The sequence below is a fragment of the Priapulus caudatus genome, unplaced genomic scaffold (genome assembly GCF_000485595.1).
Source record: "Priapulus caudatus unplaced genomic scaffold, Priapulus_caudatus-5.0.1 Scaffold8, whole genome shotgun sequence".
Classification (NCBI taxonomy): Eukaryota; Metazoa; Priapulida; class Priapulimorpha; order Priapulimorphida; family Priapulidae; genus Priapulus; species Priapulus caudatus.
The window spans coordinates 450,680-461,438 of NW_014577069.1; the positions used below are offsets into that span (position 1 = coordinate 450,680).

Sequence of the window (10,759 nt, forward strand, 5' to 3'; positions counted from 1 at the left end):
GTGTGTGTGTGTGTGTGTGTGTGTGTGTGTGTGTGTGTGTGTGTGTGTGTGTGTGCGTGTGCGTGTGGTGTCAGGCAGCGTGTCACTACAGCGTTGTATGTTCAACTACTTGCTAATAATATATATGCGTGCAACACTGCTGGTGCATGTTCTAATGAACATCAGAAATAGTTGAATAAAAAGAAATAATACTATTAATAATGAGTAAATATTATGAATAATTATGACTGTCATAAGGCTAGGGTGTCATAATTTTTGCATGTGTGCAAAAGTTACACGATCTAAGAGTTAAGCTGTAATAACTACAAGAGTACAAGAATAGAGATGATCTATTTATGTAATCCTGATAATTATTCATGACGTTTCTGGCCTCCAGCCCCTGGCGCTGGCTGACGCTACTCACATGACAGTTCAGTGACAACTTCAACTTGGCATACACCAACATTGTTTGTTAAATAGGTTATTTAATAATATCTCGTTACATGAAGTTGTTATTATTTCCCCAGCCTGCCAGAAGGTGCTAGCGGTCCTGCATCGGCTGGTGAACAGGTGTGGGATGGACCACCCAGAATCAATAGTGATAATAAGGAGGAGCACATCTCGCACTCTATAAGCGACTTCCGACTTAGTGAGGATGAGGCCAAGAGCAGGCGGTATGTCGTAACTAACAGCAATCCGCACTTGTGCGTAACTATTTTTGAAACACACTACGGCGTGTTTTTCATGTCTGACAAGTCGGGGGGGACGAACCGTTTCCTTCGAGTTTTAATGAGAAACGTTCGACATGTTAGAATGCTATGGAATGTCATAGTTGAAGTCCCTTTTCACTTATAAATTCTGGCAAGTCAAGGACACATTTGGAATTGCCTGTAGGGTGAGCACAGTTGGGAGTGTCTAATTGGTCTCTGATATGTGACAATTTATTGTCGAAGGAGTGTGGCAGTACTTGGCAAACTTTCAAGGTTGCTACTTGATTAGGCTGTATAGACAGCACACGTGGTTATGTTCTGAACGCACACAGATACACTCAAACATGCATACTCACACATACAGACATAGATATATACTCATGCATGCACAACACATGCAGACATGCATGCGCGCACGCACTCTCGTAAAAATACAGACATAGATAACACGGAAACATAGACATGGGAAAGCATGCACACACAGGCACACACACACAAACATATACAATAGACTTATAATTGCTATTTTTTTGCAGAACGCTACAATTAATCATGTCGGAAATGTACCAGACAGAGCAGGATTACGTAAATTCTCTTGGATACATTATTGATGTAAGTATTATTCTCAGATATGCTGGAGCTAGCCAATCTTTTATTTAAGTAAACGTAATGTAATGGCCTTGATTATCACATAAATGATATGTTGGCCAACTTGCGATAGTTTAGCATTACATATGTGACAGGTGTCAGCAGTGTTAGTAATCCCATGTTTCATCCACAGCACTACTTTCCTGAGATGGAGAGGGAAGACCTTCCACAAGAACTGAGAGGCAAACGCAATGTTGTGTTCGGTAACATAGAGAAGATCTATGAGTTTCACAGCCAGTACTTCCTTGGAGCTCTTGACCAGTTTCGTGACGCTCCATTCCACGTTGGCCAGATCTTCCTCAGATATGTAAGTGTCCCATGCCGAGTGTTCATCCCGTGTGTTTACTGCCGAGTGTCCCTCAACGTCACATATACATACATGTACATAATTACATGTGATTGTAATAATATCCGAAGTTATGTGCATCTCATAATATACTGTAATTGCTCGTCTAATGGTTGTTTCTAAGATTTCATATATGAGTCCATTTTCATTTGATAATAGACATTGGGCACGTCAGATGCCTATATAGGGAAGTGATTTTATAAACATGGGTTGGATATCATTAAAACTCGATGTTCTTGTTTTCTGTTCCAGGAGAACCAATTCTACCTGTATTCTCTGTATAACAAGAATAAACCAAAGTCTGATGAGTTGCTAGCAGAGATAGGGAGCAATTTCTTTAGGGTAAGTTTTGTAAATACATTTGAAATATTTTGGTAATATTATTTCCCTCTTCCTTCTCGGAGTTCCAGACCACTTCTATCCCTACAAAGTAAAATGTTTTTTGATACAATATTAATTTAAATATTGATAAAACAATTGACACAATAACATTCATATAATTACTCTCGACACTAGTACTGATATGATAATTTACTTTTACCGGGGACACAGTGTAAAATACAATGTTAAATGGCGACATGCCAATACGGCTATACACGCTAATATAGCATTTAAATATCCATGATAGCTGTGTGTAATACGAACACATTGACTTATCCGTGATTACAGACTAAGCAGCTGCAGCTGGGTGACAAGATGGACCTAGCCAGCTACTTGCTGAAGCCAGTTCAGCGGATGGGCAAGTACGCGCTGCTGCTGAAGCAAATCCTGCAGGAATGTCCCGTCACCGATCCCTACCACCAGGAGCTGCGGGCCGCTGAGGAGATGGTGAAGTTTCAACTTCGTCACGGCAATGACCTCCTGGCGATGGATGCGTTGAGAGAGGCGGACGTCAGTGTGCAGGAGCAGGGCCAGCTCCTGAGGCAGGAGGAGTTTCTCATCTTGCAGGGCCGGCGGAAGTGCCTCAGACACATCTTCTTGTTCGAGGACCTGATTCTGTTCAGCAAGACGAAACACAACGTCAGCAAAGGCGGCCACGAGACGTACCAGTACAAGCACAGCATCAAGGTAAGGGTAACCACAGTACTGTAGATTCGGTGTAGCACACGGAGTCGAGAAATATCATGCTCCTACTGTTAAACAAGTTCGAATAAATTTGACCAACAAACGTAACTAGGTTTAAAACAAAACCTGTATATTCATGCATGTTTGCATTTATAGTGTTTAGCATTTGTTTGTTTAGAGTATGTAGTAGCGTGCACTAGCTGTGGTGCTATGCCTATGGCTATAAGTTCTGCTTTCTTACATGACAGATGACAGACGTCGGGTTGACAGAACAGATGGGAGATTCGCCCACCAAGTTTGAGATCTGGTTCAGACGACGGACGTCACGTGACACGTACATCATCCAGGCTGCCACACCTGAGATCAGACTCGCGTGGGTGAAAGAAATCTCAAAGCTGCTGTGGAAACAAGCTCTGCGTAGTAGAAGTAAGTTCTGCATCACGTCATTTTCACACTGTCCAGAATACCAGAGTAATCACCCTTAATAGCTAATAGTACAATGCGGTATTTTTCTCATTTAAAACTCCACATTTTTGTTAAAATAACTTAATTTATTTGTGATTATATTTTTTTAGTTATTTAGTATATTCATTTAAATTAATCTAATCTATTTTTAAATGGTGGTTTTCATGTGTGGCATCTCGTTTACAGGTATTCGGCTACATGAGATGACCTCTATGGGGGTCGGTTCACGGCCAATGATGGATCTGAAGACTAGCAGCCATCAGATCAACGACCGAACCATCAACCCTCCAGTGTGCCAGCAATTAAATATTAATGGTGAGCACCGGTGTGACAGCGTAACTTGCTTACATCTTAAAAATCCAAGAAGCTTTCAAGTGGTTTCGAATTCCGACATCATGTGAGATCTGGTCTAACGGGCCTGCGTGGTCGGCGTTACTTGATAATCGTAAAGCCATCGATCGCCTCTGTGTGTTTCAGCATCTCGGTTTCGCAACTCGATTGCTGTGAGCTCCTTCGAGCATCTGCAGCTGCAGCAGAACAAGCGGCCGCACTCTGTGATCTCCATCAGCAGTTCGTCATCGTCCAACAGCAGCCAGTCTGCGCAGTCGTTCCTGTCGTACGGAGCCGCCGGCCCCCTGATCGACGTCAACGACTCTCCGCACAGCCGACACCGTCCCGCCAGCATGCACTCCGCAGGTACGCAGCCACGCGTTGATCGAAAGACACACGTACACCCGGTGCAAATTTGATCCTACATCGAACTATTCCGGGGCTTGACGCGCGCTAAATTTTTGCATACATGCTAATTTTGCATTGTATACACGCTAAGTACCCGCTAGTCTGGTCTAAGTTAGCTCCGCAAATGGAGGTGGGTCTGGCCTTCTTAGAAGTGTGCTAAGTATGATTTAGCGCGCGCCTCGCGCCGGCCTGGCCCAGACTAATTAGTTGATGTAGGATCACATTTTGCAGTCTGTACGGGGTAGTAGTTATGAGCGCGGCCTATCGACTCTAACGAGTATAAAAATATTAGCATTCGTAGCGTCCGTGCTGTTTGAATGTCGTCGTTTACGTGGATAATCTTCATTTTTTCAGAGAGTGGAATCTGTGCCGATATATCCACGATAGAGAGTGTGTCGGACGTTTCCGAGATTACGGAAATCTCGAAAACACATCGAACAGACAGTGCCGGAGAGTCACTCGCGCCAGCTGTTGTCGTGTAACTGACAATGGTGCTGTGGAACTATGCCTAGCTTTTGTTATGTAACATCGGGTGTAAGCGGCTCTGCAGTCACTGGGACCAGCTGTTTTTTTAACAGCAATGATTAGGACCCCATTGTCCAATCGTGCATTGGCGAAAGCTGTCCGATGTACATACAATGTAATATACATTTGTACATGAGTATCATGTATGTAGGTTTTGTTAGCGCATTGCCTGTTAGTTTTATTTTAGCTTGTCGTGCAAGAAACCAAAATCAATGCATATTGGTAAATCGTTGCATAGAAAATCATGATCATTCTATTACTTACATGCAGTATACTGTAAGAATATATTGCTTTTTAAATTGTTAATTAGGTATTTAAGGATATTATGAATTGTTGAGTTTCCAAGGCTAATATGGACTTTTCAGGCAATCCACAAAATTTTGTGTAATAAGTTTTTACTTTTTAAGTGTGTGAATAAGCTTTTTAAGGTTGTTTACTTTCGTTTTAATTTTCATGATCATGTCCAGGTAGCCTTGAATCTCACACTGTTGTAACTTATGTGTACGTGTAAACTAGATGCTGTTTTCATATATGAAAACAGACCAAAATCTTGCACATACCCATGTTGTTTGTGTACTGTTCTGAACTTTTGTAACAGTGGATTATGTTGTGCAGATAGGATGCACAGTGTCCTGCTTAAGGCAAATCGAAAGCGCTCTTGCAGCCCTCATTGTATAAAGATATATAAAATGTTTACTCTGGCTGTAACTAATTCAGAAACTGTGGTAGGATTCAAATATGCGAACTTGTACAAACCTGCTGATTACCCTTTCTAAATTTAGTATAGTTAGTTTATTGCATAAATATCAACTCGTCCTGAGAAACGTCTGATGAAGCATTTTGGTCAAACCATTACTCGCTTTGGAGTAGATATAATCAAAGTAGAATAAGATATATTTTTGATGCAGTCCGTGGATGCCATATATCACACGGGAAAAACGCCAGTGGTATTATGTACAGATTCCAACTCTGCCCTACTTACACCCACATGGGTTTGTAAAATGCTTACTATATGCATACATGTTTGGCAGAGCGAGTCGGTCATTGCCTATAGTAACAACGGGAAGAGAGAATTACGTGTGATACAACGTAACAGGGTTTCATGGAGTTTGGTACAATATTCGCAGAATCTCATGCTTTGACATGCGAAATAATGGCATCGTTTTGGGTGCGCGATGTGGACAGCTTGACATTCATGACAACACAGAGGTGGGACACATGGAAGTACAGATCTGTGATATTGCAATTACTAATTACTGATGCAAGAATACATCCTATTTAATTACATACGCACACATAATACACACAAACACTATTACCTGCACACTTTTGCACACCCACACGTGCTTGCCGTCATGAATTTAGTGTTGCAAGTATTACAGAATTAAGTACTAGTTGCCATGTCATAACAGAAAATGTGAAAAAGGGCATTGGTCATTATTGTAAGAACTTCTGTAAAATTCTAGGCAATACAAAATGTAAATTTTAATTGCATGCGAGGTAATTGCAAACCCTAAACATGTTTCCCAATCACTGGAAAGGTTGCCTTTTCCTAAATAGTACTTTTGATAATTGATTGCATTTGAGCGCAGTTCTAGAATTTGCAGGAAACCTGTAACACAGGCCGTACAATGCCTATGCAACACACTTGAGGAATTCTGCAGTGTGTGCTTATCGTTTGTAAAACGTCTGTTGTAAAAAGTAATTGCTTGATGAATTGGATTTGAACCATCTATGTTTAGACACCACTGTAGACCTAATTTCGCAAGCCATTTGTGAGCATTGTGTAATCAAAACTCATGTCTCAGGCACTCTGCAGAATGTGAATAGTCTTTATTTATTCTCGAAAATAACATGTTTGTACATAACTGAAAGTCATGCATTCCTATCATGGCTGTATTACATTATCAATAGTAAACTCACGATATAATTAACATACTGTTGTTGTTGTTTTGGCTTGAAATGCTGTTGATAATTGTTTGTCATACTTTTATAACGAAACAAACTACGTGACACCGTTATTTTTTTGATTGCTGACAAAAATGTAACATGATATTAAGTAGCATCTGGTATTGTTCAAATTTAGTACAAGCTAGCTTAAAATGTTCACACTAACATGTTATGAGTAAATATGAAAGAATAATGACTAGATTAAATTTTGCCAATAAGTGCCCCTTGCAACAGCATTACACACAGTACCTATACAATTGCTAACTCATAGATGTCAACTTCTCGAAATGGATTCAATGAATGTACGGTAGGTTGGCTTATGCTGACCTGTTGCAGGTATAAAGTGTCCACCAGGGTGTTCAATGGTCTTTGGATCTAAAAAGTACTTCTGAAGATCTATGCTCATTTCTGAAAAATGATGGCATAGTATTTGAACTCATACTGTGAAATGCAATCAATAATATGGCATGCAATCAATGACATGAAATCAATGCAATAAATGCAATCAATGAATGGCCAAACACAAATAGAACATTCAAATGGAAATACGAGAAAGATCATTTGCTATCCAAAGATAATCAGCTTTGCAAACCTTTTGGTATCACCTGATCCGTATCTCCAAACACATGCAGTGACGGGACTGATATAGGCTTGGTATAAAACGTATCATGACACCCAGATCTGCTCTTGTAGCCAGCCACAAGCACTGCAAACTTAAACTGAATATCTGGGTCTGAAACAATGTCATTACAAAACATCAATCACGGATTCCTTCATTTTGGTAGATATCAATCACTATGAGTATAATCTGACATTTATAACCATGGAGAACCTGGCAGAGAAGGCCATCCTGTACCAGGGGTGGGAAATAAAGTCACATTTACTTTGTGAAATTAGATTGTTAAATCGAAGAAATGAAGAAAATGAAACGTACTGATTAAACAAATTTATTCAAAACGTACATGTATATATTGACATGCACAACAATATTACCTGGTAGTATTGAGTCAATCAGTCAGTTAGAAGATGGAATAGGAAATGTCCGGTTGCAACCAGTGCACACCATGAGGAAAAGGTTTGCTACATTTTATTATTACAGCCAAAATATGGCAAACTAAAATTTGCTAGACTTTCATGGCCGATTCACCACTTGTTTCACACCCCTGTCATAGACTATAGCTTTACCATATAACTTGCTGTTTAATGAATGTTCAGTCAGGTGAAGCACTATGAACCTGTGCATAATAAATATCATACATGACTAGTTTATAACAACACACCTCCTTGCTCTCTCATTCCACAGAGAATAGACACCATGGATGCTCCTTGACTGAAACCTAGCACTCCATCAAAAGGGCCCTGAATAAGAGATAAGGTTACAAAGATTTATAAGGCACAGAGACTGCCATGTCATTCTACGGCAAAAACTTCTTCATAATACAGGTTATGAGTTACACAATGTGAAGTAGTTAATTAATAGTACAACTATCAATAGGTTCATTACATGTTCTCTAAAAGCTGCACGTATCACATCCACAGAAGTAATAAAACCATCATCTATATCTGTAAAATCTTGGGCGCGGTAGGATTTTTCCCGAGTACTAAACCACCAGCCTCTGTTGCTGTCATTTTCTGTAATAATAACACATGGGAACCAGTGTCAAAACTATTCTAGTTAGGAAAAATCAGGACTATAATAACATTTTAACTTAGTACATTACAATAATAGCCTTGATCACTTTTAAAGTTTCAACTGAATTACATTGTCCATGTGTTGGACCTGGTATCATTAGCTCACTGGCAATGTTATTGGTAAATAAACAGCTGTAAAATATGTCAAATATTACCGGCAGTGGCAGATTCTGCATTCTCGCAATTTGGTAATATTTCGGTCACATCATTGGGAGCAGTAATAAACACTGAAACAAAGATGAGGGATAAAAACCAATGAAGTATGCACACATTGCACACATACTTAAAAATTTCTTACAAGTACAAAATGTAAACTTATTTAGTCTATTATTTAAAAAATACACAGCAATTATTATTATATTCTTACCAAACTCAGCTTGGCTTTTCATGATTTTTCTAAAAGCCCCCATCTTCTCCCTGAAAATCTTAGCATTCTGCCTATAATGCGCAAGACAGAGGTTTTATTAGAATTTTTCCACACAGGCCTTTCATACATGTTGGGTCCAGCATGCTTTGCTAACTGACAACATCCAATAAATCCTACGACATGTGTTTACTTTTGGAAGTCCTAACACAGTCATCCTGTGTTAATACAGCCTGAGTTAATACACCTGTGTATTGGGCCACTCGTAACATGTGCAATTGACTCCAATTGGTACAATGCCCTTCCAGGCCCTCCCCCATCCATCCATAAATGACATGCCTTCTGAAATTCCAGGAGAGAACCCTGCATATATTTAAGAAATAATGCTAATGGTGACTTTACATTTAGAGAAAAATATTGAGCATGTACACTAATATAATCTAATAATGTTACTATTCAGCAATTTACTTTAGATTAGATCGAGGAGGTAATAGTAATATAAAGATAAATTAAGTGACAAACCTGTATCCATGAATACAAAGTACCTGAAAAAAATTCAAATGTGGAATAAACGGATAAAACACAGACTAATACTGAAGATTCTTTCAGGTGCACACAAATGATATGAACAAATTCTGACTTTATTATCAGGCACTGGCACATGTACATACATCTGAAATTACATGTGCCGTAACAAATACAAGCAAAACCCCAACATTGTGGAATAAAAAAAAATGCTGGAAATAGTTCACACAACATTTTGGAATGAAAATGTGCAATTTTGTAATTACTGAAATAATGGGTATACATTAGAGAACCACTCTCACCGAGGAGACAAAACATTCCGATAAGGCCAACCCTCAGTGCCAGCAAAGCACTATAGCTCTACTTTTGTACATACTGAGTGATACTGACACGTACTGCACTGGCACCGGTAAACATCAGGTTTAGCGTCGTAAATTAACTTGCAAATGCCACCGCCAGATGGCGCTACGCGGTCTATCGGCGTTTCGGGCGTATCAGTGGAAGTTCTCCACCAGCTTCTCCCCCTCCTCCTTCTCCACCAGCTTCTCCTTTCTCCCCTAATTCCTCCTTCTCCACCACCTTCTCCCTTCTCCCCTTCCTCCTCCACCAGCTTCTCCCTTCTCCCCTTCCTCATTCTCCACCAGCTTCTCCCTTCTCCCCTTCCTCATTCTTCACTAGCTTCGATCTCCCTACTCCACCTATACTACTAGTACTACTCTAAACCTCCTCCTCCTCCCTTCCCCCTCCCCACACTGCTCCTTCGCTACCCTGTACCAAAACTACGAGAGTGCTGACGATGTTCCACTGATACCGCTGAGAGTTATAATTTACGACGCGAAACCTGATGTTTACCCACGGTGTCCGTGAGTGTGACTATCATTCGAGTACTACTACTACTAGTACTGCTGATAGGGTCTATGTCCCCCGGGGTACTGCCGGAACGTTCCCTGGGTACGGTCCGGTATACCGAAACGTACCCTGGTACCGGTACTATATTATATGCCGGACCGTACCTAGCCTACTCCACTAACGAGTCTATAGGGACTCGCCTACGCATACTCCCTAACCCTAACCCGAACCCTAAACCTAATCCTAACCCTAATCCTAACCCTAACCATATCAAATAGTGACCAGGGTACGTTCTGGTATACCGGACCGTAACCAGGGTACGTTCCGGCAGTACCCTGGCCTGGGGGACATCTACTTGACCCTATGAGCACTAGTACTACTACCTCGTGTTTACTTCTACTTTTACTTCTATACTGGACAGTCCGTAAGGAATAAACGTCCAGGGCTATAGCTAGCCATGGGGTGTGACCTATGGGGGCCATGGGGTAGCTTGGGTACAGCAAGGTAGTTAGCATTTTTTTTGCCGAATTATTTTTGTTTGTTATGTTCTCATACTTGTCGGTGTCCACTACGCTGGATATAATGTTTATTTACTATATTATAATTACTATTAGTTTAACGTAGAAACCGCTCAAGTGCATGTGACTAAGTAAGTGTTGTGCCACATCATGCATATAGGTTCCTGACAATCTATGTCAGTTATATGTCACGAATATACATATATACTCATAGAATGATGAACATATCACACCTTGTACTTTGAGTTTGAGGGCGCTGACATATTTGTCGTCCTCTTGTTTTGAGGAAAGTGCACGTGACTAAAGATGGCAGCGCCCATGACAATTTGAAATTGTATGCTAGTCACTACTAGTAGTACTAGTAGTAGTAGTAGTAGTAGTACTA

The 10,759-nt window shown here is 40.4% G+C and overlaps 3 protein-coding genes across 4 annotated transcripts in view; 2 read left to right on the plus strand and 1 right to left on the minus strand.

The window, feature by feature from the left end:
• LOC106806184 (pleckstrin homology domain-containing family G member 4B-like) overlaps nt 1-6,410 on the plus strand; it is a 72,239-nt gene extending 65,829 nt beyond the window's left edge. The window contains exons 15-23 of the mRNA XM_014808054.1: nt 507-653; nt 1,226-1,301; nt 1,471-1,644; nt 1,936-2,025; nt 2,353-2,751; nt 2,997-3,174; nt 3,400-3,528; nt 3,691-3,909; nt 4,306-6,410. Of these exons, the coding sequence (XP_014663540.1) occupies nt 507-653; nt 1,226-1,301; nt 1,471-1,644; nt 1,936-2,025; nt 2,353-2,751; nt 2,997-3,174; nt 3,400-3,528; nt 3,691-3,909; nt 4,306-4,433 (1,540 nt within the window). The 3' untranslated portion in view covers nt 4,434-6,410. The remainder of the gene's footprint in view (nt 1-506; nt 654-1,225; nt 1,302-1,470; nt 1,645-1,935; nt 2,026-2,352; nt 2,752-2,996; nt 3,175-3,399; nt 3,529-3,690; nt 3,910-4,305) is intronic.
• The window catches only part of LOC106806278 (polypeptide N-acetylgalactosaminyltransferase 11-like), a 24,332-nt gene that overhangs the window by 6,167 nt on the left and 7,406 nt on the right, over nt 1-10,759 (plus strand). The window contains exon 3 of one of the 2 annotated variants that reach the window (XM_014808162.1): nt 8,715-8,719. The gene's annotated coding sequence lies outside the window, so the exon portion shown is untranslated. Of the gene's footprint in view, nt 1-8,714; nt 8,720-10,657; nt 10,709-10,759 lie in introns of those variants that run through there. The other variant, XM_014808170.1, reaches the window with a different exon arrangement.
• Nucleotides 6,291-10,654, minus strand: LOC106806293 (ovarian cancer-associated gene 2 protein homolog). The gene is made up of 8 exons (XM_014808182.1): nt 10,608-10,654; nt 9,005-9,027; nt 8,486-8,556; nt 8,274-8,345; nt 7,931-8,058; nt 7,707-7,785; nt 7,019-7,159; nt 6,291-6,834 (listed from the first exon to the last, which is right to left on the minus strand). Exons 1-8 carry the CDS (start codon nt 10,635-10,637, stop codon nt 6,701-6,703), a joined length of 678 nt encoding a protein of 225 aa, XP_014663668.1. The 5' UTR covers nt 10,638-10,654; the 3' UTR covers nt 6,291-6,700.